Here is a 26265-nt window from a genome sequence, read left to right as displayed (position 1 = left end):
TGACCAGTGACTGTGTCTTTGGGTTGGTGTCAGGTGACCAGTGACTGTGTCTTTGGGTGGTGTCAGGTGACCAGTGACGGTGTTTATGGGTGGTGTCAGGTGACCAGTGACTGTTTTCGGGTGGTGTCAGGTGACCAGTGACTGTGTTTTTGGGTGGTGTCAGGTGACCAGTGACGGTGTTTATGGGTGGTGTTAGGTGACCAGTGATGGTGTTATGATGGGTGGGGTCATGTGACCAATGACGGTGTTTTCGGGTGGTGTCAGGTGACCAGTGACGGTGTTTTCGGGTGGTGTTAGGTGACCAGTGATGGTGTTGTGATGGGCGGGGTCATTTGACCAATGACGGTGTTTTCGGGTGGTGTCAGGTGACTTCTACATGGTGAAGAAGCTGCTGGGGGAGAAGCGCGAGGAGGAGCTGAACCTGAACTGTCTGGACGTGCTGGGGCGAGACGCTGTCACCATCACCATCGAGAACGAGAACCTGGACATCCTGCAGCTGCTGCTGGAGCACGGCTGCCAGGTACACAACCACACACACACACACACACACACATACACACAAACACATACACGCACACAACCACATAGGCTATTGTTGAGTGTGCCTGGTATGTCAAGCTGTGTCATCTGTACTAAGTTAGTAATAGGGAGATCTGAGTTGAGTGTGTGCGTCAGGTAAATTTCCCGCACACACAAATCAGGTTGTTAACCAGGCTACAGGTAAACCTCAGGTAGATGTCAGGTGTTGTGTTCTTGTGTCTCCAGGCTGCAGGCTACAGGTTAACATCAGGTAGACCTCAGGTAGATGTCAGGTGTTGTGGTCTTGTGTCTAAAGGCTACAGGTTAACATGAGTTAGATCTCAGGTAGATGTCAGGTGTTGTGGTCTTGTGTCTACAGGCTACAGGTTAACATCAGGTAAACCTCAGGTAGACGTCAGGTGTTGTGGTCTTGTGTCTGCAGGCTACAGGTTAATATGAGTTAGATCTCAGGTAGATGTCAGGTGTTGTGATCTTGTGTGTGCAGGCTACAGGCTACAGGTTAACATCAAGTAGACCTCAGGTAGACGTCAGGTGTTGTGGTCTTGTGTCTGCAGGCTACAGGCTACAGGTTAACATCAGGTAGACCTCAGGTAGACGTCAGGTGTTGTGATCTTGTGTCTGCAGGCTACAGGTGAACATGAGTTACATCTCAGGTAGGTGTCAGGTGTTGTGGTCTTGTGTCTACAGGCTACACTGGTTAACATCAGGTAAACCTCAGGTAGATGTCAGGTGTTGTGGTCTTGTGTCTGCAGGCTACAGGTGAACATCAGGTAGGTGTCAGGTAGATGTCATCATTGTGGTCTTGTGTCTGCAGGCTACAGGTGAACATCAGGTAGGTGTCAGGTAGATGTCATCATTGAGGTCTTGTGTCTGCAGGCCACCGACGCCCTGCTGGTGGCCATTGACTCTGAGGTTGTGGGAGCTGTGGACATCCTGCTGAACCACCGGCCTCGCAGGTCCTCCAAGCCCTCCATCGCTGTAGGTCTACCTCTAACCTCTGACCTTTAACCTCTGAGTGTAACCCTAACCCTTACTTTCCAACCCTCACCCTCCTCCTCCTAACCTTCCATCTCTCTAACCCCATACTAGGGCTTTGACTTATGCTAAAAAATCATATTCGAAGTTTGTTTGTTTATTAATATTAATATTCGAATATATTTGAATATTTATTAATCATATTTTGACCATTAAATGCCTTCAGTTAGACCTGGATTGGGCTGCGCGAGGTTTGTTTACCGGCGTTGCTATGGTTACCGGCCTTGCGTGTTCCAACGGTTTATTAGGTTTCTAATAAATCGCTGTCTAATCAATACTTCATTCACTGCCTCTTCCGTGGTCATTACAATATTATGAATAGACTGCGTCAGGTTCTCCGACGTCTCTCCCTCTTGGCCTGCCCACAACAGGTTTGAATATTAAGGGCTGCGTAATATTCGTTCGAATTTTGATTTATTTTTGATATTCTAATTATATTCGAATAACGAAGTTCGGAGTCAAAGCCCTACCCCATACCCAAACTTTACCCACAACTTCCCTCTAACCTCAAACCCTGTATTTAACCTAAACTGCTTATCAGGGTCTTTTGATATGTTCATGGTATTTTTATATATTTAAAGGTAAATACCTTATATGTCTCTCTCTCTCTCTCTCTCCATTGATATACATTATAACTCTATGTCCCTCTTTATTTATATACAGTTTACCTATACATTCAAGGTCTATTGATATGTTCACGGTATATAAGTATATTAAGCTAATTGTTTCAATCATCAACATTGAGGGACATGACCGTATGAAACAGCTGTGACCCCCCCGCTGCAGAAACTGATGCAGAGGATCCAGAACGCGGAGTACTCCACCACCATGGACGTGGCCCCCGTCATACTGGCGGCCCACCGCAACAACTACGAGATCCTGACCATGCTGCTGAAGCAGGACATCTCCCTGCCCCGCCCCCACGCCGTGGGCTGCGAGTGCACGCTCTGCAACGCCAAGAACAAGAAGGACAGCCTCCGACACTCCCGGTAAACCCAAAGACTGCGTTAAATTGTGATACACTAAAGGCTGCTAAACACCGGGGCAACTGTTGGCCATCTGAGACTCTGGACGAGATCGGGAACAAACAACAAATGTTGATGATTGAAACAATTAGCTTAATATACTTATATACCGTGAACAAATCAATAGACCTTGAATGTATAGGTAAACGGTAAATAAATAAAGAGGGACATAGAGTTATAATTTATATCAATGGAGAGAGAGAGACATATTATTTACCTAAAGGTATTTACCTTTTATATATTAAAATACCATGAACATATCAAAAGACCTCTGATAAGCAGTTTAGGTTAAATACATTTTTAGAGGGTTTGAGGTTAGAGGGAAGTCTTGGGTCAAGTTTGGGTATGGGGTTAGAGAGATGGAGGGTTAGGAGGAGGGTGAGGGTTATATAGTAAGGGTTAGGGTTACACTCAGAGGGAGAGGGAGAGAGAGAGAGAGAGAGAGAGAGAGAGAGAGAGAGAGAGAGAGAGAGAGAGAGAGAGATCAATCTATATTGTGTATAGATAAAGGCAGTTGGCCGTTGGTTTGAGTCTGGGCTGTGTGTAGGCCCCTTATGGTTGAAGTGGACATGTCTGCAAGGCTGCAAGCAGGGCTGGCAGACAGTTAAAGGAGTCTACACACTAAAGAAGTCGATTGGCCTCAGTATCAGACTACGGTGGCAATGCAAATGCAAACTATCCAAGGAGAATGTATAGTAATTCCTTTTCAATTGACTAGTAATTATACAAACAGGGTTTATATAATTTTTATATAATTGTATGTAATAGTTACAATTGATATTTCCACGACAGTAGCATAACCACGCAAACGTGTAGTTACCAAAGTAAAAGATGTTTAGTTAGGTCAGGCCTTCATCATCAGATTACGGTCGTACGGAGCATAGTTTGAAGTATTGAACATAGTTTGAATGCAACAAGTAGGACACGTTCGTCCATCACGTGTCTATTTTTACATGACAGTTAATAACTCAGTGCGTAATGGGTCTATGAGAGCACATGTAAACATCCTGCCTGTTGGAGCTGTCTCCCCAGGTTCATCTTCAGCTAAATTAAGCCCGGGTTAGAAAGGTTCTCTCCTCATTTAATCCGAGTGCTGCTTTTCTTCCTGGCCCTGGTATGCAGCGCGCTGGAAAACAGCCATGAATCAGACTGCTGTCAAGCATACATTACAGAACACACCAGGGCATCCCACCAGCGCTTTGAGTCCCCAAAGCGTCCTGAGATGATTAAGTAGAGAAAGGCCTCAGGGCGGAAACCTAAAAGCCATGAATGCTGCTAACAACTCCATTAAGGATCTAGCCTGTAGTGGCTTGCGATCCTGTAGGAGCAAGCTATCCTGTAGGAGCTAGCTATCCTGTAGAGCTAGCTATCCTGTAGGAGCTAGCTATCCTGTAGGAGCTAGCTATCCTGTAGAGCTAGCTATCCTGTAGAGCTAGCTATCCTGTAGGAGCTAGCTATCCTGTAGAGCTAGCTATCCTGTAGAGCTAGCTATCCTGTAGGGCTAGCTATCCTGTAGGAGCTAGCTATCCTGTACAACCTAGCTAGTGGGCAGAGCTTGTAGTATGTAGGGTGTAATAACTAGCCTGTAGAGCTAGACAGGCTGCAGGAACTAGCCTGTAGAGCTAGCTGACCTGCAGCTGAACTCGGAGAATCGTTGAATCAGAGACCTGAGCTTCTCCGCAGATGTTCCTCCCACGAGAAAATCGATAGTCCCTGCTCAGCTGCTGTGGGCCAAGAGGGGTCCCAGCACCTCCATCACATCTTTATCATCTATCTGTCTGTCTGTCTTTCTGTGTCTGTCAATCAATCTATCTATATAATTAACCAGAGATTGACTCCCAGCTCAATCCCAGTGTTCTTCTATATTAGTTATACAATCAAATGTCTTCTTGTGAATGTTCTGTTTGGCGTTACATTAAGACGGTTCATCTCTTTATTAGTCATTGCGTACTCAACACAGAATGATCTCTGCATATATAATAATAAAAACTGGACATGGGGAGAGAGACAGACAGGCTCCACACGGGGAGAGAGAGACAGGCTCCACACGGGGAGAGAGAGAGACAGGCTCCACACGGGGAGAGAGAGACAGGCTCCACACGGGGAGAGAGAGACAGACTCCACACGGGGAGAGAGAGACAGGCTCCACACGGGGAGTGAGAGACAGGCTCCACACGGGGAGAGAGAGACAGGCTCCACACGGGGAGAGAGAGACAGACTCCACACGGGGAGGGAGAGACAGGCTCCACACGGGGAGGGAGAGACAGGCTCCACACAGGGAGAGAGAGACAGGCTCCACACGGGGAGATAGAAAGCCCGACCCCCACCGGGTTTGAACCGGGGACCTTGTTGCTTTGAGGCAGCAGTGCTAGCCACTGTGCCAGCGCGACCCCGGTGGTAGAGGCTGAACGTATTTGACTACATTCAGCGTCATCATCTAGTGGTAATAAGCTCAAGAAGCGCATGGACATGAATGTCCGTTCCTCCAGGACACGGCTGCGCCTGTCTTCTCATCTCAACACACCGAGGACTGCACAACGCTTTTCCTCCACCAGGATCTGAACCTCACTGTTAAGTTATTAGGTACAGCCAAGCTGGTCTGGGGGGGCAGCCATGAGTGTGTGTGGGGGAGCCGCAGCCATGGTGGTCTGGTCGGGCCCCTGCCATGAGTGTGTGTGGGGGGGGGCCGCAGCATGAGTGTGTTTAGGGGGGGGCCATATCCTAGGTCCCTTCTTCCATAAGGTCATCTAATATATAAATGCATGAATGTATGTATGTATGTATGTATGTATGTGTGTGTGTGTGTGTGTGTGTGTGTGTGTGTGTGTGTGTGTGTGTGTGTGTTTGTGTGTGTGTGTGTGTGTGTGTGTGTGTGTGTGTATCTATCTATCTATCTGTCCGTCTGTCCGTCTGTCCGTCTGTCCGTCTGTCCGTCTGTCTGTCTGTCTCTCTCTATTTGTATGCAGTATATCTATATGTCTCTCTCTCTATTTATACCCAGTATATCTCTGTGTCTCCGTGCAGGTTCCGTCTGGATATCTACCGCTGTCTGTCCAGCCCGTCCCTCATCATGCTGACGGAGGAGGACCCCATCCTGAGGGCCTTCGAGCTCAGCGCCGACCTCCGGGAGCTCAGCCTGGTGGAGGTGGAGTTCAGGTACCTCCTCTCCTCCTCCTGCCCCTCTCCTCCTACACCTCCTACACCTCCTCTCCTCCCACACCTCCTCCCACGCCTCCTCCTACACCTCCTGCTACTCCTCCTCTCTTCCTACACCTCCTCCTACATCTCCTCCTAAACCTTCTCCTACACCTCCTCTCTTCCTAAACCTCCTCCTACTCCTACACCTTCTCCTACACCTCCTCTCTTCCTACACCTCCTCCTACTCTTCCTCTCTTCCTACACCTACACCTACACCTTATTCTTTCCTACAGCTCCTCCTACAGCTCCTCCTACGCCTCCTCCTAAACCTCCTCCTACTCCTCCTCCTCCACCTCCTCCACCTCCTCCTCCTCCACCTCCTTCTAGTCCCTGTCCACCTGCAGCTTAACAGGAGCGTGGGTTTGTCCTCCTCCAGGAACGACTATGAGGAGCTGGCCAAGCAGTGCAAGATGTTTGCTAAGGACCTGCTGGCCCAGGCGCGTAACTCCAGGGAGCTGGAGGTGATCCTGAACCACACGTCCACCGAGGACCTCCTGGACAAGAGGGGCCTCCTGGAGGACCGCATGAACCTCAGCCGCCTCAAGCTGGCCATCAAGTACAACCAGAAGGAGGTGAGCCGCCATGTTGGACCAGTAGGCCGCATGTAGGATCGCCATGTTGGATCTCCATGTTGGATCTGGGCTCCATGTTGGATCTCCATGTTGGATCTCCATGTTGGATCTTGGCTGGTAGAACACTTGTTGGGTCTGGGCTGGTGGAGGACGTGTTGGATCTCCATGTTGGATCTTCATGTTGGATCTCCATGTTGGATCTGGGCTGGTATAGACCATGTTGGATCTGTTTCTGGTAGAGGCCATGTTGGATCTGGGCTGATAGAACACATGTTGGAATCTCCATGTTGGATCTGTTTCTGGTAGAACGCATGTTGGATCTCGGCTGGTAGAAGACATGCCTGGATGAACCATGGAGTTTACTGGTCACCAGGCTGGATGATGCCCATCAGTCTGTCTCAGTCGCTTGGTCTGAGACAGACTGAAGCTAGTTCAGATGCTCAGATGGTGCCTGGACGTCCGCCCCACTCGATGTTTACGGCGTAGCACGGTAGAGGGGGGGGGGGGGGGTCTTGGTGCGTGGTGTGATTGGGCTGTGTTCTACTTAACTCTGACAGTAATTACTTCCCCACCGCCCATATGACCAGACCTATTACTACAGCACCCCATCAACAGGGACTCATGAACTAATGTCCTCTGATTGTAATCCAACACATGCTGTCTTTAATTAATCTACTGCTGCAACAGTAAATAGTTGAATCAGTGAACTGTAACGTCTGCAATCTGTTGCTCGGTATGTCTTGTTTTCAAGTGTGGCTTTCCGACTTGGTCCTTCAGCCTGCAGACGCCAAACGCTAAGAGCTCGAAGCTCCGCCAGAATGTACTTCATGGATTGCTGAGCCTGGATTGTTTGTTAAACACAAAGTGACACAACTAGCTGGATAAAGCAATCCCTCACTGCAAGGCAGAAAGCCAGCAGAATGCTAACCTACCCTCACAGTAGGGCACCAAGCTAGCAGAATTCTAACATCCCCTCACATGTAGGGCAGCAAGCTAGCAGAATGCTAACATTTCCTCGGAGTAAGGCAGCAAGCTAGCAGAAGGCTAACATTCCCTAACAGTAAGGCAACAAGCTAGAAAGCCCTATGCTGGCCGCATTCTAACATCACCACTCCTATCTTTTTCTTCTCCAGGTTTCTATGTAAGCAGCCTCTAGGAGTTGTTCTATACCTCTAACGTATCAGTTTAAATGTGTCATAACTGCTTCAAAACAATCTGAACTTCCATATCTCCTGTCGTCTGCATTACTAAACAGTACAGTTAGCTATATTAGCTGTAATACGGTAATCTGTCGTCCCTCCAGTTCGTGGCCCAGTCCAACTGCCAGCAGTTCCTCAACACGGTGTGGTTCGGCGAGACGGCGAGCTACCGGCGGAAGCACACCTGTCTGAAGATGGCCACGGTGCTGAGCGTGGCGGTACTGTGGCCCGTGCTGTCACTGTGCTACCTGCTGGCGCCGCGCTCCCGCGTGGGCCAGCTCATCCACACGCCCTTCGTCAAGTTCATCATCCACAGCGCCTCCTACTTCACCTTCCTCCTTCTCCTCAACCTCTACTCCCTGGTCTACAACGAGGGCAAGAAGAACACCATGGGCCCGGCGCTGGAGATGATCGACTTCCTGCTCATCCTCTGGATCCTAGGTCAGAGGTTCTCATATTTTTTTAACACACACTGTGTAGTTCAGGGGTCCTCATATTGTGTTAACACACACTGTGTAGTTCAGAGGTCCTCATATTGCGTTAACACAATCTGGGTAGTCAAATGGTACTCATATTGTGTTAACACACTTTGTGTGGTGCAGAGGTCCTCATATTGTGTGTAGTGCAAAGGTCCCCACAGTGTGTATACTAGTCTTAGAGGTCCCCATAATGTCTCTGTTTAACACAAAGTGTGTATACTAGTCTTATATGTCCCAATAATGTCTCTGTTCAACACACAGTGTGTATACTAGTCACAGAGGTCCTCATATTGTGTTAACACACTCTGTGTAGGGCAAAGGTCCTCATAATTTCGCTATTTAATACACACTGTTCATAAAATACTTTATAATGTATTGATAGATGGAAGAGAGAGAACAGATGTTCTGGTGTCAGCCATCATGTGTCCATAATGATAACAGGAAGAGCCTGTCAGATGATGATGACATATGCCCTCGGTGAAATGGCTCCTCCCCTTTGCTCATCAGTGGCCAATGAGGGAGCTGGTGGCACTTCACTGTCTGCCTCACAGTATGCAGCACTACAAACACACTGCCAGACGCCCACTTAAAATCATTATGTTCGATCTGTCTGGCTGTGGTTAGGACAAACAGGTCTCTCCGTCCCAGCGCGGGAGAGATGAGTCGGCATGGTAACTGGAGGCAAATCATCGCCATGATGACCACATCGCCTTAATGAGTGCTGGCTAAAACCTCCATATACCACCACCTCGTCTCTTACATCTCCATATCCTGCCATCTGTCTGTGTTTCTCTCTCTGTATCTCTCTCTCTCTCTCTCTCTCTCTCTCTCTCTCTCTCTCTCTCTCTCTCTGTCTCTCTCTGTGTGTCTCTCTCTCTGTCTCTCTCTCTCTCTCTCTCTCTCTCTCTCTCTCTCTCTCTCTCTCTGTGTCTCTCAGTGTCTCTTTCTCTCTGTCTCACTCTCTCTCTCTGTTTTTCTCTCTCTGTCGCTCTCTCTTTGTCTCACTGTGTCTCTCTCTCATGTTCATATCCTTCAGTCTCAACTTCCTCTCTCTTTTTCTCTTGTTATTGAGGAAGATCATTGTAGAGATGATCAATGAGGAAATACAATATTATTTGTTATTATAAAAATATGAATTTGTGCCTACCATGTGCACAAATATATACATATACATATTTATTCATTATTGGGATACTCCAGGAATGATTCAAGGAGCCAGACGGAGGTTTTCTATGCACTACCACGAATACCCACTAGAGGGTGAAAATTCCCCACATAAGTCATTTATTTACTATTCATTCAGACTTATAGCCACAGCGAGCTACAGCGTTGCAGATACATGTCATGAAGGTCAGGGGTCATCCTGCTGGAGGATGCCTACAGGTAGACTGCAGACATGGGGAAGGGATCCCACAATCTCTGGGCTGGTTTGCCAGCCTGACCACTCCAGTAGGAGGTGTTAAAGGGGTTAAAGACTCAAGTGTTTAACAGTCAAAACAGTCTAAACATACGCGACTGTTGAACAGTATTAAACGGTTGAACAGTGTTAAACCCTGTTAAACCCTTGTGTGTTTAACAGGCTTAGACACTGTTCAACACGCAAGTGTTGAACAGTAGTACACAGTTTAACAGGGTTGGACACTGTTTAACACATCGGTTATGAAACATTGTGATAGCAAAAAATCACTTCAACTAAATCAATAATGCAATACTTGAATTTAATAATGTGCATTTTCCACTTTACATTTGTGACAAAGTATTTTCTATTCTGTAGTGAGGCACCTCTTGGCCTCATTGATTGTGTAGCTCATGGGTGTGTGCAGTTTCTGTCCTTATGGCGTGACATTGTAATCACTGTGTGATTTATTGATATTTATATTTATTGTATTTATTTTATTTTGTATTATCTTATGGATGTATGATTGTTGGATACTTTATACTTTTCATTTTATTATTGCATACTTTAGATTCCATGGGCTGTAGTAACAAGTTAATTTCCCATGCATGGGATGAAACAAAGTTCTTATCTTACCTTATCTTTAACAGGCTTGAACACTGTTAAACACACGCGTGTTTAACATGCAGCCGGCGCTCCCGTTCCCAGCGGCCGCGGCTGTGTGTGTGTGTGTGTGTGTGTAACGGGTCGTGCTGTGTGTTCTGCAGGCATGGTGTGGTCGGACGTGAAGCGCCTCTGGTACGAGGGTCTGGAGGACTTCCTGGACGAGTCCAGGAACCAGCTGAGCTTCGTCATGAACTCCCTGTACCTGGCCACCTTCGCCCTGAAGATCGTGGCCCACAGCCAGGTAGGTCCGCCCTCGGAGCTCCTGGGGGGGCCCCCCACACCTGGAGCTCAGCCCCACCAGGAGAACCGCTGTAGTTAAACAGTGTTTGTGTTGGTGTGTGTGTGTGTGTGTGTGTGTGTGTGTGTGTGTGTGTGTGTGTGTGTGTGTGTGTGTGTGTGTGTGTGTGTGTGTGTGTGTGTGTGTGTGTGTGTGTGTTTATGTGTGTGTGTGTGTGTGTGTGTGTGTGTGTGTGTGTGTGTGTGTGTGTAGTTTAAGAACGTGGAGGAGACGGAGAGGAAGAACTGGGACGCGTTCCATCCCATCCTGGTGGCCGAGGGCCTCTTCGCCTTCGCCAACATCCTGAGCTACCTGCGCCTCTTCTTCATGTACACCACCAGCTCCGTGCTGGGGCCCCTACAGGTAACTAGCTCCACCCTGGGGCCGTTCAGGTAACCAGCTCCGTGCTGGGCCATTCAGGTAACCAGCTCCGTGCTGGGGCCGTTCAGGTAACCAGCTCCGTGCTGGGGCCCCTCCAGGTAACCAGCTCCATGCTGGGGCCCCCTCGAGGTAACAGCTCCGTGCTGGGGCCCCTCGAGGTAACAGATCCATGCTGGGACCCCTACAGGTAGCAAGTCCGTGCTGGGGCCCCTCCAGGTAACCAGCTCCGTGCTGGGGCCCCTCGAGGTAACAGCTCCATGCTGGGGCCCCTACAGGTAGCAGCTCCGTGCTGGGGCCCCTCCAGGTAACCAGCTCCGTGCTGGGGCCCCTCCAGGTAAAAGCTCCGTGCTGGGGCCCCTACAGGTAGCAGCTCCATGCTCGGGCCCTTAGGTAACCAGCTCTGTGCTGGGGCCCCTCCAGGTAACAGCTCCGTGCTGGGGCCCCTACAGGTAACCAGCTCCGTGCTGGGGCCCCTCCAGGTAACAGCTCCGTGCTGGGGCCCCTACAGGTAGCAGCTCCGTGCTGGGGCCCTTAGGTAACCAGCTCCGTGCTGGGGCCCCTACAGACAATAGTTCCGTGCTGGGGCCCCCACAGGTAACCAGCTCCTTGCTGGGGCACCTCCAGCTAATAGCTCCGTCCTGGGGCCCTTCAGGTAACCAGCTCCGTCCTGGGGTCCCTAGATCTAGATGTATGCTGGATAGATAAGCCGGTAACCTGATCTATCCAGCACACATCCAGGTGGACACGCCCACTTCTGCTTCACTTTTCCTAAAACAGGAGAAGGCTAGGGTTAGGGTTATTTTCTAACTTCTTGCGATGGCTAATCCCACTCACACCTGGCGGCATAATATCCCATTTTTTGAAACATAACCAGCTCCTCTCAAGTTGTCCCAGTTTTTCACCACCATTAAAATAATGATGATAATAATATGAATGGATACGTCGTACAAATGTGGTTCCCCGTTCAGGGGTTGTAAAATGGGGTCAACCTGAGTCAGACTTCTGGTGGACCGTTTGTTATTGTGGCTGGATAATGATTCAAACCTCAGAGTAGAACCAGCCAGCTCTCAGAGTAGACCCCAGGTATGCGGTGAGGTCAACATTTCCTCACCAGAGATTTACTTCTAGTAAAGATGGCTAGGATGCTAGCTGGTATGATGAAAGCTGTAATAATGCTAACTAGCTGAGATGATGCTAGCCGTGATGATACTTTCCATTCCCCAAATCTTTCTCTCTCTCTCTCTCTCTCTCTCTCTCTCTCTCTCTCTCTCTCTCTCTCTCTGTCTCTCTCTCTCTGTCTCTCTCGCTCTCTCTGGTTGACATCAGTGTCTGGCTGTGCAGTGATTAACTCTGGAAATAGACGTGGCTGTTTGTTCTATTGACCACACCGATTAGATGACCAACTCACACATATACACACACTCACACATATACACACACTCATCTACACATCTATACACACCCATTGACTCATCTAGGAATCTTCCACACATCTAATAAACAGCTACTTCTATAATGAATGAAACATCTTATAAACATCACATCTAACTAACATCTACACATTAAACTAACATGTACACATCTAATAAACATGTACACATCTTACTAACAAATACACATCAAACTAACATCTCCACATCAAACTAACATCTACACATCTGATGAACATCCACACATCAAACTATCATCTACACATCAAACTAACATCTACACATCTAACTAACATGTACACATTTAACTAACATCCACACATCTAATGCACATGTACAGATCTAATAAACAGCCACACATCAATGTGAAGTGTGGGTGTGTGAGATGGTCTCGCTGTCAACAACTCACACTCTGCTTTATTTATGGAACCTTCTATCACACAGCCTCCAAAGTCCGCCCCACCAAACGCACACACCGAACACACACACCGAACGCACACATCAAACACACACATCAAAAGCACACACCCAACACACACACCAAACGCACACACCACGTGTACACAGACGCTGAGTGGGCGTGGACGTGTGTGGGTTTCAGCCATGAATGTTTCCCTCATTATTCACCTCTTAGCCATGTTCCTCTACACACACACAAACACACACACACACACACACACACACACACACACACACACACACACACACACTGTGCGTGTGTGTGTGTGTTTGTGTGTGTGTGTGTGTGTGTGTGTGTGTGTGTGTGTCTGTCTCGTCTCAGAACAAACACTACAGGTCAACTTAAGCTCAAACTCCTCGTCCATCTCCTCGACGCCTTGTGTGTGTCTGTGTGTGTGTTTACACAACTAATCATGTACTGCCACTGTGTTTGTGTGTGTGTGTGTGTGGGGGGGGGGGGTTACTGTTATATTTTTGGATGTACGGAGGAACTAGTCACTAGCCACTCGTGGGTCACTAGCAGATTAGCTGATGCTATAGCTAGGAGGTAGCTTATGTTATGACGAGGAGGTAGCTCATGCGATAGCTAGGGTGTAGCTAATGCTATGGCTTGGAGGTAGCTAATGCTATAACTTTGAGGTAGCTAATGCTATAACTAGGAGGTAGCTAATGCTATATTTAGGGGGCAGCATGTAGATGTATCCGGACCACGGCTAACATCTTACAGGTGTAGGGTTTGTGTCAGGATCCCAGATGCTAACACGTGTACCCTCATTCAGGAGGTATGGGCCCCACATGCTAATACCCGTCCCTTCATTCAAAAGGTATGGGCCCCAGATGCTAACAGGGCCCCAGATGCTAACAGGGCCCCAGATGCTAACAGGGCCCCAGATGCTAACATCCGTCCCTTCATTCAGAAGGCATGGGCCCCAGATGCTGACAGGGCCCCAGATTGCTCACAGGGGCTACCTTCACTCAGGGTCTTTCCTTCTGGTCCCTGAGCAGATCTCCATGGGCCAGATGCTGCAGGAGTTTGGGAAGTTCCTGGGCCTGTTCCTGCTGGTCCTGTTCTCCTTCACCATCGGCCTCACGCAGCTCTACGGCAAGGACCACAAGGACCCCGACAAGAACCCCCCCGACTGCCAGGGGATCTTCTGCCAGCAGCAGAGCAACGACGCCTTCCACAGGTAGGAGCGTCGACACGGTTAGGGCCCTGTAATCGGAAATCCTATCGTCACATTCTGTTTCTCTGAGTGCCATGGAACGGGGCTGTTTACGTGACCCCTTCAGGGGAAGGTTGGACAGGCCGGGGATCGAACTGATAGGGCACGGCCACGACCCCCTTTTAGGACATCCTGAGGAGGTTCAATCGATAGATTACCATCTGGTTAACCAATACTTTGTTTTATTGGGGGGCACAGTTGCTCTCACAGTTGTTTGTTTTAGTGTTTGTTCTATGATAGTTGTGGTTATTGTACCTTTATTACCCAAATAATTGACCCTAATTTTTATACGTTTGGATGACTCGTTATGCTATACAGTTTAAACTGATTGTGATTGACGTGGGGCGGAATTTCCCACCACAGTCCCATACTCTGTAGTTTAGGCTTGTGGCGTGTGGCTCAGGGGGTAGAGCGGGTTGGCTGGTAACCGGAAGGTTGCTGGTTTGATCCCCGGCTCCTCCTAGCATCGAGTGTTGAGGTGTTCCTGAGCGAGGCACCCGACCCACCCCTGACTGCTCCCGACGAGCTGGCTGTCGCCCTGCGTGGCTGACACCGCCGTCAGTGTGTGAATGTTTGGCCGTATCGTAAAGCGCTTTGAGTGGCCACTGGTTAGAAAAGCGATAGATGCATTCCGTTTACCATTGAGGCTGAGACCTTCTGGTCCAGGTGTGGACTAACAGTGGTGTGTCCGTGGTACAGCTTCATCGGGACGTGCTACGCCCTGTTCTGGTACATCTTCTCGCTGGCCCACGTGGCTCTGTTCGTGACGAGGATCAGCTACTCGGAGGAGCTGCGGTCGTTCGTGGGGGCGCTGATCATCGGGACGTACAACATCGTGGTGGTCATCGTCCTCACCAAGCTGCTGGTGGCCATGCTGCACAAGAGCTTCCGCCAGATCGCAGTGAGTACCGACCGGGAACCACAGAAGAAGAGATGAACAATAGGTGAGCAGGTACCATAGTTAGATCTTACCCTGAAGTAGAGAGGAACAATAGGTGAGCAGATACCATAGAAGAAGAGATTAACAATATGACCAGGAACCATAGCTAGATGAACCCTGGAGAAGAGATTAACAATATGTGAGCAGATACCATAGAAGAAGAGATTAACAATATCTGCAGGAACCAGCTAGATCGAATCCTGAAGTAGAGAGGAACAATATGTTAGTAGGAACAGGAGCAAAACAAACTTTAAGTTTCTTTTATAGCTCTTGCCCTTCTTCCTCTGTTATTTAGTTTCCCACAGAGGCTCGGTTGTTGTTTTGGATGAAATGGGATCCGCACATTTTCCTGCATTTAATCCAGCAACCAGTGGCCGTTTATGGCGTTATAAAAGGGCTCCAATCCAGAACATCTGGAGCGCTTTCACACACGCACACTTTTCACACGCTGTTAACAGCTTAAACACGCCACAGGGTGAATAATATGTGGAAAACATTCCAGAGCCCATGTCCCATATCCCCAGCATATTCACGTTGTGCCTCGGAATTCTGCAGAACCACGAAGACAAGGAGTGGAAATTCGCCCGGGCCAAACTCTGGCTGAGCTACTTTGACGACAAGTGCACCCTGCCTCCCCCCTTCAACATCCTGCCCTCGCCCAAGACCCTCTGCTACCTGCTGACCAGCATGAACAAGTGGGTCTGCTCCCACACCTCCAAGGGCCGCGTGAAGAGACAGAACAGCCTGAAGGTGAGGAGAGGGGGAGGAGGAGGAGGAGGAGGAGGAGGAGGAGGAGGAGGAGGAGGGGGAGGAGGGGGAGGGGGAGGAGGAGAAGGAGGTGGTAGAGGAGGAGGTGGTGGAGAGAGGAGAGATGTGGAGGAGGAGGAGGAGGAGAAGGAGGTGGTGGAGGAGGAGGAGGAGGAGAGGGAGGAGGTGGAGGAGGAGGAGGTAGAGGTGGTGTTGGAGGAGAGACTGGCTGATTGTTGACCTAACGTTTTGGTTGATGAGAGTCGATTTGCGATGGATGTCCTTCCTATTTGAGCCACCTATTTCAGTAGTTTGCCCAATTTGTCCAAGTCCTATAGCCTGTTTGTCTCTGGACCCCCTGTAGCCCACTGAGGCAGGCACCGTAAGTCAGGTGCACCTCTCAAAGTAAATGCTGAGGAGGTGTGCTTATATATATGTATATATATGACACATCATCTTGAAATGAAAACCAAATAACACATTTTAAACATCCAAGAAGACGACTGTTCAGGCAGGTGTAGCGACCCAGGGCGTCGCTATGACGACCCCTCCACCGAGAAGTAGCGACCCAGGGCGTCGCCATGACGACCCCTCCACCGAGACGTACGAGGGCCTGACCCGCTGTGTGCCTCCTTGCCGTCCCCAGGAGTGGAGGAACCTGAAGCAGAAGCGCGACCAGAACTACCAGAAGATCATGTGCTGCCTGGTGCACCGGTACCTGACGTCCACGCGGCAGAAGATGCAGAGCACGGACCAGGCCACGCTGGAGAACCTCAGCGACCTGCGCCAGGACCTCTCCAAGTTCCGCAACGAGATGAGGGACCTGCTGGGCTTCAGGACCTCCAAGTACGCCATGTTCTACCCCCGGAGCTGAACCCCACAACCTCCGGAGGTCTCTGGAACTCGTGGACTCACAGAGTATGTTGTATCCCCAGACTCAGGCCGGCCGCATGGCGTGAGGAGTTCTCTGACCACTCGTCTTGTTACCGTTTGAATTCACAGGATGGGTTGTGTATCAGGAATGACTAGGATGCAGCCAAACTATTGTATTATTATGAGGTCTTTATAGTGAGGTCTGAGGTCTGTAGTGTGAGGTCTGCCTTACCAGGACTGCGTTACGAGGTCTGTATAGTAAGGTCTGCATCACAAGGTCTGTATTACAAGGTCTGTATTACAAGGTCTTTATTGCAAGGTCTTTATTACCAGGTCGGAGGTCTGTAGAGTTGGGTCTGTATCACCGGGTCTGTTTTTGAAGTCTGTTTACGAGGTCTGTATTACCAGGTCTGCATTTCAAAGTTCTGCATAGTGGTATCTGTATTATGAGCTCTGTATTACAAGTTCTGTATAGTGAGCTCTGTTTTAAGAAGTCTGTATTATATTATATTGTAACAAGGACACAGAGATCTACTTTTATCTGATGCATGAATTTCAGTTAGACAACGAGGAAGATGGTATTCGAGGATTTTATTTGGCAGGAAACAATGAACTTTAAATAACTAGCAGACTTTTTCATATGAAAATATTTAATTTAATCTCTTTACTTTTTAAACGGTTAGAAATAGGCTGGCAGAGAACCTTTGCATCTATTAAATAAAACTTTTGCTTCAAAAGAGCCTTGTTTATTACTAATCCAAAGGATCCTATATAAAATCTATTGCACATGTTACCATAATAAATATCTCCCATGTCCAGCTAAAATACATCTGACATAGTTTACTCTCATATTCAAAGATAAATAAAGCGTCCGTAGGCCTTCACCAGGTCTGGAGGAGCTGAGGGGAATGATGATGATGATGATGATGATGATGATGCAGATGTGTCTGTGGTGACTCCTGGGAGTGTGAGACATGGAAAACTGACTCACGCCACAACACGGAACACACACGCATCCACACACACTCATCGAGGCCTCAGTACTCCAGCCTCGCTGAGACCCCCTCTCCTTAACCAAGTCGAAGCCCACGTCTTCGACTTGAGGGCTAAACAGAACATCTACAGTAGCCTGGTCCCTATCACAGAACGAGAGATGGCACTCTGTCCTGACTTAGGATATTATTGGAATGAATTGATTTCACCACGTTTTTATGTAACGTTCTAAACCTATATATCTATACGTTCTACCTGAATATGCAAGTGTGTAGACTGAGCTGCGAGGAGGGTACTATATGATATGTTCTCCAGAAGATGTGTTCCCCAGCAGGTGTGTAGACTGAGAGGGTTCTATATGATTGGTTCTCCAGAAGGTGTGCCGACCGAGCTGTCAGGAGGGGGATCTAGGTGTAGGTCGGGGCTCCAGCTGTGAGCCGGTAGGCCTCAGCAGTGTTGGGTCTTCAGGCCGCTCAGCTCCTTCTGGTTGCGGGTCTTGAAGGCGGTGACCAGGTGCTGCGGTCCGATGGTCCCCCGTCCGTCTTCATCTGCCTGGCCCATGAAGAGGTAGCTCATCCCTGGACACACACACACACACACACACACACACACACACACACAAAGTCACAGTTTAGCTCAGGAGGTAGAGCGGGTTAAAGGTCCCATGACATGCCACTAGGTGTGTTGTGATTAGCCGTTACAAGCCGTTTGGGAAATCTGCCCCTTATGACATCACAGGTGGGCGTGTCCATCAGTCTACCAGCCTGCCCAGTGGACTGTAGCAAACGTTGCTCATCTATCCGTCACACATCTAGGTGGACACGCCCACCTGTGATGTCATAAGGGGCAGATTTCCAAAACGGCTAGAAACGGCTAATCACACCACACCTGGTGGAGGGGCCCTGGGTCGCTACATCTCGGTGGAGGGGTCGTCATAGCGACGCCCTGGGTCGCTACATCTCGGTGTAGGGGTCATCATAGCGACACGCTGGGTCGCTACGTCTCGGTGGAGGGGTCGTCATAGGACCTTTAACTCAAACCGAAAGGTTGCTAGTTCGATCCCCGGTTCCTCCTAGCCGAGTGTCGAGACACCTCACCCTAACTGCTCCTGACGAGCTGGCTGTCGCCTTGCACGGTTGACTCCGCCCATGGTGTTTGAATGTGTGTATGAACCATTGTAAGCCTGCTAAATGTAAGTGTCCCATTAAGACCTGACCTACATGTGAACAGGTGTGTTCAGAGTCTGGCAGAGATCTAACGTCTGACCGAGACGTTAGATGCTCCATTCCCTCAAGGACCTTCAGCCTTCCTCTTAAAGCACTCAACCCAAAACAGCGATAAACACTGCCGCATGCTGTCGCTGCTTCTGATTGGCTCACAGTCGCCGTGTTGATTTGGGGTCCTATAGTAGTGATTATTAGTTATCGATCAGGAGGTCTTATAATAGTGATGATTAGTTATTGATTGGGGGTGCTTCAGTAGTAACTATTAATTATTCATTGGGGGTGCTACAGTAGTGATTATTAGTTATTGATTGGGGGTCCTATAGTAGTGATTATTAGTTATTGATGAGGAGGTCTTATAATAGTGATGATTAGTTATTGATTGGGGATGCTTCAGTAGTAACTATTAGTTATTGATCGGGGTTGCTATGGTAGTGATTATCAGTTATTGTTTGGGGTGCTTCAGTAGTAACTATTAGTTATTCATTGGGGTGCTACAGTAGTGATTATCAGTTATTGACTGGGGGTGCTACAGTAGTGATTATTAGTTATTGATTGGGGGTCCTCACCTCGACGGATCAGAGGACACTTCCGACACAAGATGGTGATTTTGGTGCTCATGGTTTTTCCCGCCTGCTGGATGGCCACGCCCCCTTCCTTATAAAGGTTGAGGATGGAGACGGTGGCGAAGACACTGCCCCCCCGAACGGACGCCGTGATCACTGTCCCTGTGAGCACTGACACACACACACATACACACACACACACACACAAGCAGAGAGACACACACACACACACGCACGCACACACACGTACACACGCACGCACACACACACATAGAGACACACACACACACACGCACGCACGCACGCACAGAGAGACACACACACACACACACACACACACATAGAGACACACACGCACACACACACACACAGACACACACACGCACGCACACACACGTACACACACACATAGACACACATACACGTACACACGCACACACACACACACACAGACACACACACACACACACACACACACACACACACACACAGAGACACACACACACAAGCACACAGACACACACACATATACATATATACATTACCATGTAGAAGTAATATATTGCAGTTGTGTTTACTAGTATTGTATTGTATTACTGTGTGTAGTTGTATTGTACTGTGGTACTGTGTGTAGTAGTATTGTATTGTGGTACTGTGTGTAGTAGTATTATATTATAGTACTAAGTGTAGTATTGTATTGTAATACTGTTTTTAGTCGTATTGTTGTACACTGTGTAGTATTATTGTATTGTGGAACTGTGTGTAGTTTGTGTAGTTTGTTGTGTATCTTACCAAAGTTACTGGAGCAGTAGTTGGTCTCCAGACTTCCTCTCTTCTTGCACTTCGGCTGACATAGAGCTGCAGAGTACTTCATAGCTGAGGACACACACACACACACACACACACACACACACACACACACACACACACACACACACACACACACACACTGTGAGTAGAGCAGTGTGTTAGAGAGTCAAAGATTTCCTCACTCTTTGGCTTTTCTCGAAGTAAAGACCTTCCCTAATTGAAGGTTGATGTTTACCCACCCAGTGCACGTGCATTTACAGTGCACGTAGTTCTACAGTGCACGTAGAACTACAGTGCACGTATAGCTCTGAAGTGAACGTAGATCGACAGTGCCCGTACAGCTACAGTGCACGTATAATCACAGTGCACATAGTTCTACAGACCATGTAGATTATCTCTAGCTTGACATTGTGTGTGTGTGTGTGTGTGTGTGCATGTGTGCGTGCGTGCCTGCGTGTGGACCTACGTATCTGCCTGTTGGTGGTGGTGTGTGTGTGTGTGTGTGTGTGTGTGTGTGTGCGTGCGTGTGTGTGCGTGTGTGCACGTGCGCGCGCGTGTGTGTGTGTGTGTGTGTGTGCGTGTGCGTGTGTGCGTGCGTGTGCATGTGCGCGCGCGTGTGTGTGTGCGTGTGTGTGCGTGTGCGTGCGTGCGTGTGGACCTACGTATGGCCCGGGTGGTGGGCGGCTGGGTGGTGGTGACGGGGGGAAGGGTGGAGCTGATGTACTTCTTGGGCCTGAAGGTATAGTGGGCGATGAAGCCGTCTGCGGTCAGACTGAGGTCAGACAGGAACTGGATCACCAGCTGGTTCCCCTCAGACAGCACCGGCCTGCAGGGAGACAGGAGGACAGGTAGACAGGTGGACAGGTAGACAGGTTGACAGATTGACAGGTAGACAGGGAGACAGGGAGACACACAGGTAGATGGGTAGGCAGATAGACCTATGAGGGTTAGAAGGGTTCTACGGGGCCTCTAAAGGTTCTAACATTCTAGAGGATGATAGGAAGGTTCTAAGGGTTCTTGGGGATGATAGGAAGGTTCTATAGGGTTCGAGGAGCGTTCAGGACAACAGGAAGGATGTCTAGGAGGGTTCTGAGAGACCTACGATGGCGGGCTGTCTCCACAGAACTTCCCGATCCTGCGAGCGTCGTTGATCTCGGGTCCGTTGAAGATGGACACGTGGTCGTAGCGGCAGTAATTATCTCTCTCCACGTCGAACTTCTCAAACCTCACCTCGATGATCTGGAGACGAGGGTCACATTAACGCAAACGTTAGCCTCACTTTAGCCTAACCTTAGCCTAGGACTAACGCTAACCTTAGCATAACCTTAGCCTAACTGTTACCCTGTCGTCTGTCCTTATGTTGGGTTGTCCATAGGCTGCTGATTTTATGTTTGTTGGACACGTAACACTAACTCTAACCTAACCTTAGCCAAATTTAGCGTGGACTAACCCTAACCTTAGCCTAGCCTTAGCCTTACCTTAGCATAACCGTACCCTAACCTTAGCCTAACCTTAATCTTATCCTAGCCTAACCTTAGCCTAACCCTAACCTAACCTTAGTACTAACCCTGACCTAAGCCTAGCCTTAGCCTAATCTTAACCTAGGACTAACCCCAGGCCTCAAACTGGTGATTAATCTAAAGTAGTACGCTAGACCAGGTCTAGATGGGGGTCTGGACCTGGTCCAGGTCCAGGTCTAGATGGATGTCTGGACCTGGTGTTTGGGGGCCACGATGCGCCAGGAGCAGGTCACCCCCGCTGGGTAGTCCTTCTCCGGCCAGTTGGGGGTCTTGAAGGACCCAGTGGGCTTATCAAGGAGACCCCCGCAGTACAGCTCCCCTGAAGACACACAGAGAACACACACACACACACACACACACACACACACACACATTCACATACACACGCACACAAAAAAAAAAACACACACACACGCACACAAACACACACACACACACACACACACACACACACACACACACACAGACACAGGCACACGTACACAAGCACACACACACACACACACACACACACACACACACACACACACACACACACACACACACACACACAAGCACACACACAAGCACACACACACACACACACACACACACAAACAAACACACACATACACACACATACAGACATGTCGTCATGTTGTAATTACAAACTTGAGCATTTTTTTCGGTGGTTCCTCGCTGGGTTCCTCCAGTGATTACAGAGGGAGCGAGAGACGGGGAGATAGTTTCCACATGTTGTCAGCAGACCTGCAGGCCTGCAGCCTCCGACCCTCCACACAGAAGCCAGGCGGGGGGTCACGGCGTGGGGAGCTGACTCACCGCGGACGGGACGGGGAGTAGGAAGGTCTGAGTGAACCCGCTCCTGCTCAGGATGGGAAAGGTGTACTACAGCTGTCCAGGGCTACCACCTGAGCATAACCTCATCTCTATAGACAGATCCCACGGCTACTGGACAAGGCTTTGGTGTGGGAAGCCCTCGGGTATTCGTTTGTAGTGCGAGGAGCATTCACCAATCAGGTATGAATCATAGTGGCGTGCAACAATCTCGACACCCATTGACCATCGCCTGATTTTTCTTTTTCTTTTAGCTTTTTAGAAGCTCTGATTTCTGTGTATAAGAGATGAGCCGAGATGTCGTCTGGACTTGAAACACTGACAAAAACATTGAAAGCCATGGCTGGTGCACAGGAGAGGAATCTTGGCCCGGAAATGTGATATTCGGTGACACCGGAACCACAGGAATATCTCCCGCTGTTCCCGAGGTAAATCATTGTGGGAAGATTATCAGAAGCCGATTTCCGGGATTTATCCCAAACTCACTCAATCACAGTCGGACATGAGGAAGACCTCACACGACAGAAGGAGATAGAGAGAAGAGAAGGAGGAGAATAGAGGAGAGGAGAGGAGGGCAAGGGAGAGATGAGGAGAGGGGCGAGAGGAAGGAGGGGAGGGGAGAGAGGAGGGGAGAGAGGAAGGGACGGGAGGAAGGAGGAGAGAGAGGGGAGAGTAGGGGATGGGATAGAGGAGAGGAGGGGAGGAGAGGGAGGAGAGAGGAGAGGGGAGAGAAAAGAGGAAGGGAGAGGAAAAAGGAGGAGAGAGAGGAGGGGAGAGTAGGGGATGGGATAGAAGAGAGGAGGGGAGGAGAGGGAGGAGAGAGGAGAGGGGAGATGAGAGAGGAAGGGAGAGGAAAAAGGAGAAGAGAGAGGAGGGGAGAGAGGGGAGAGTAGGGGAGAGAAGAGGGGAGGAGAGGGGAGAGGAGAGAGGAAGGGAGAGGAGAAAGGAGGAGAGAGAGGAGGGGAGAGAGGAGAGGAGGAGAGGAGAGAAGAAGGGAGGGGAGAAAGGAGGAGAGAGGAGGGAAGAGTTGAGGGGAGAGAGGAGGGGAAGGGGGAAAGGAGAGGAGGGGAGACAAAGTGCACAAGAGAGCGATGTTGTTGGCAAAGTTTGGTGGGAAATTCCGCGAGGTGCTGTGACTAGATGTTCCTGCTGGTTAACCTCAAACCTCTTGTCCTCAGTCAGTGTATGTGGTGACCTTCACCATGTCCTCCTACCAGAGCTCAGCTCTTTACCTGCCCCCCTGCTGTTAGACCCTGACCTGTCTGATGATGACCACACAATCTTACTGTGTTGAGGTCAGAGTTCAGCTTTCCCAGTGTTTACGTTCCCTTCTGACTGGACTCATTACAGGCATGACTCAGTAGGTTGCCACCAGTGCTACTGTTCAGTCTTAACCCTGTTCTAATACCCATGGTATGCTGCTAGCCTGTTAGCATGCTGCTACATCTCTCTGAAGCCTGCTCCTACCTTTCTGGTGGGGGGTGGGCACCATGTTTAGTTGGCTATGTTAGCATCATGCTATAATGCTAACATGCTAGCATGTTGCTACCACTCTGGTGGGGGTAGGCAGCATGCTACGTAAGCAGCATGCTACATAAGCACAATGCTACGTTAGCACCATGCTATGTTAGCATGCTGCTACCTCTCTGGTGGGGATGGGAAGCATGGTATGTTAGTCCCATGCTATTTAAGCCTCATGCTATGTAAGCACCATGCTATGTTAGCATTTGGCTACCTCTCTGGCGGGGGTGGGCAGCATGCTATGTTAGCACCATGCTATGTTAGCACCATGCTACGTTAGCGTGCGGCTACCTCTCTGGTGAGGGTGGGCACCATGCTATGATAGCCCCATGCTATGTTAGCGTTAGGCTACCTCTCTGGTGGGGATGGGCACCATGCTACGTTAGCAACATGCTATGTTAGCCCCATGCTACGTTAGCGTTCGGCTACCTCTCTGATGGGGGTGGGCAGCAGGCAGCATGTTATGTTAGCAGCATGCTACGTTAGCACCATGCTATGTTAGCCCCATGCTAGGCTAGCGTGTGGCTACCTTACTGGTGGGGGGTTGGCACCATGCTACGTCAGCAACATGCTATGTTAGCCCCATGCTACATTAGCAACATGCTACTTTAGCCCAATGCTAGGTTAGCGTGTGGCTACCTCTCTGGTGGGGGTGGGCAGCAGAGTAGACCGCCAGGAAGCCGCTCCCGGCGGTGTTGGCGTCGGACATCATCTGGACCATCATCTTGTTGCCCGTGGAGACCAGCGCGCCCGGCCGCGCCGTCCCACAGAAGCGGCCCAGCCTCTGGCCGCCGGCGTGCCCGCTGTACACGTCCACGTAGTCATAGCGACACAGGTTGTCACTCTCCAGGTCGATGAAGCGGAACGAGAGGACGACCACCCGACCAATGGGGACCTGGGGGGAGGAGTTACCACGCTGTCACTCATCTTAACAGGAGGGAGGAGTTACCGTGCTGTCACTCATTCTACCAGGAGGGAGGAGCTATCGGGCTGTCACTCATCATAAAGGGAAGGAGGAGTTACCAGGCTGTCACTCATCCTACCTGGAGGGAGGAGCTACCAGGCTGTCACTCATCATACCTGGAGGTAGAAGTTACCACGCTGTCCCTCCTCCTACCAGACACCTGGACAGGTATCTGGTAGGGGGAGGGACTAGAAGACACCTCACACTGGACCTAACTGGACCAAGACTACACTCTACGAATTTAAAGGCTTGAATAAACAGAATCAGTGAATACACCGAAGAAGATGATAAACTGTTAATATAAGATGAATAAACTGATAATATAAAATGAATAAACTGTTCATATAAAATGAATAATCTGTTGATATAAGTAACAAACTGCTTGTAAATACACTGCCTATGTGTTCTAATTGTACTTAACTCTGCTTATATGATCACATGGTCATATTAATTAAAAATTATTTATACACCCATAACTGTTATCATAATGTTTATTCATGAATGTATTAATGCTATCATAAATATATTTATACAATTTATTATTAGAATGAATATTGATATTTGACCGTGATTCTCCAGATGCACTTCTTTAATTCATATGTGTATTCATGTTATTATGAATAAATGTGTTATTCTTCATCTGTATAATGATATGGTCTGACCGTGATCCTCCAGACACACTTGGTGTTGGGGGGGTAGACTCCGGGGTACCCCTGGCTGCCCACCAGCCCGGACTCCTCAGTCAGGTTGCCCCCGCAAGTGAAGGATGGCCTGGGGTTGGGGAGGTGGGGGGGACACGGGGTCTGCGTTTAAACTCCCAAAGCTTTATCAAACCATAGGTAACAAGACAACAACGCAGCGACCTGGTGTGACGCAGGAGACCTCAGCACAGTGGGGCACTCATCAGACCCAGAAAGTTAGGATTCCTAACGTGTATGAATGTTGTTATTGTTAGGAATTAAAGACGACCTACCTCTGTGGGGTCTGGGCAGACACTGAAGAGAGGAGCAGCAGCGCCCATGTGCTGAAGAAGATAGTCCGCATGGTGTGGGGCTGGCAGCTGGCGGTGGCCCCGTGGCAGTAGAGGAAGACGGTGGGGCTGGCGGTCCAAGGTCCCTGACGGCTGTCGGGTCCCGGGGAGATCCGCATGAATATACTGCTTGTTCGGGAGGAAGGAGGGGGGAGGCGCTGCTGGCTGCCGGGCTGAGGTCTGCTCAGATATTCACCAGCCTTCGGGCAGAGCGGAGACGTGAATAAACTTGACTTCCTCACAGCGGCATACCCTCGTATATTAAATCAAGTAAACGTGGAACCACTTTTATTCACCATTACCACTCCTGGCCCCACTTTTATTGACCACTAGTCATTTATTGCCTACAGATAGGCTATATTTG

At 49.3% G+C, this 26265-nt stretch overlaps 2 protein-coding genes across 2 annotated transcripts in view; one reads left to right on the top strand and one right to left on the bottom strand.

Moving 5' to 3' along the window:
• Positions 1-17177, top strand: part of trpc1 (transient receptor potential cation channel, subfamily C, member 1) — a 19347-nt gene extending 2170 nt beyond the window's left edge. The window contains exons 2-13 of the mRNA XM_030348909.1: positions 366-520; positions 1417-1518; positions 2362-2564; positions 5625-5756; positions 6175-6370; positions 7674-8010; positions 10212-10351; positions 10601-10750; positions 13663-13844; positions 14580-14781; positions 15376-15570; positions 16214-17177. Coding sequence (XP_030204769.1) covers positions 366-520; positions 1417-1518; positions 2362-2564; positions 5625-5756; positions 6175-6370; positions 7674-8010; positions 10212-10351; positions 10601-10750; positions 13663-13844; positions 14580-14781; positions 15376-15570; positions 16214-16441 — 2222 coding nt within the window. The 3' untranslated portion in view covers positions 16442-17177. The remainder of the gene's footprint in view (positions 1-365; positions 521-1416; positions 1519-2361; positions 2565-5624; positions 5757-6174; positions 6371-7673; positions 8011-10211; positions 10352-10600; positions 10751-13662; positions 13845-14579; positions 14782-15375; positions 15571-16213) is intronic.
• pcolce2b (procollagen C-endopeptidase enhancer 2b) lies at positions 17017-26265 on the bottom strand. The gene is made up of 9 exons (XM_030348914.1): positions 25845-26265; positions 25534-25642; positions 24547-24802; positions 21747-21871; positions 21135-21271; positions 20695-20858; positions 20015-20098; positions 19226-19393; positions 17017-18011 (listed from the first exon to the last, which is right to left on the bottom strand). The coding sequence occupies exons 1-9, from the start codon at positions 26018-26020 to the stop codon at positions 17881-17883; spliced, it is 1350 nt and encodes a 449-aa protein (XP_030204774.1). The 5' UTR covers positions 26021-26265; the 3' UTR covers positions 17017-17880.

This window comes from Gadus morhua, chromosome 23, assembly GCF_902167405.1.
Source record: "Gadus morhua chromosome 23, gadMor3.0, whole genome shotgun sequence".
Lineage (NCBI taxonomy): Eukaryota > Metazoa > Chordata > Actinopteri > Gadiformes > Gadidae > Gadus > Gadus morhua.
Note: the sequence above shows the minus strand (reverse complement) of the source record. Positions and strands in the feature narration are given on the sequence as shown.

Bases quoted from the DNA above. Each gene is read 5' to 3' on its own strand.
- pcolce2b (XM_030348914.1), bottom strand. From the start codon at position 26,020: ATGCGGATCTCCCCGGGACCCGACAGCCGTCAGGGACCTTGGACCGCC. The intron at 21,272-21,746 runs GTCCAGACATCC...CCTCGTCTCCAG, and splicing joins TCGTGGCCCCCAAACACCAG to ATCATCGAGGTGAGGTTTGA. The intron at 18,012-19,225 runs GTGAGGACCCCC...GTGTGTGTCCAG, and splicing joins GTGTCCTCTGATCCGTCGAG to GGATGAGCTACCTCTTCATG.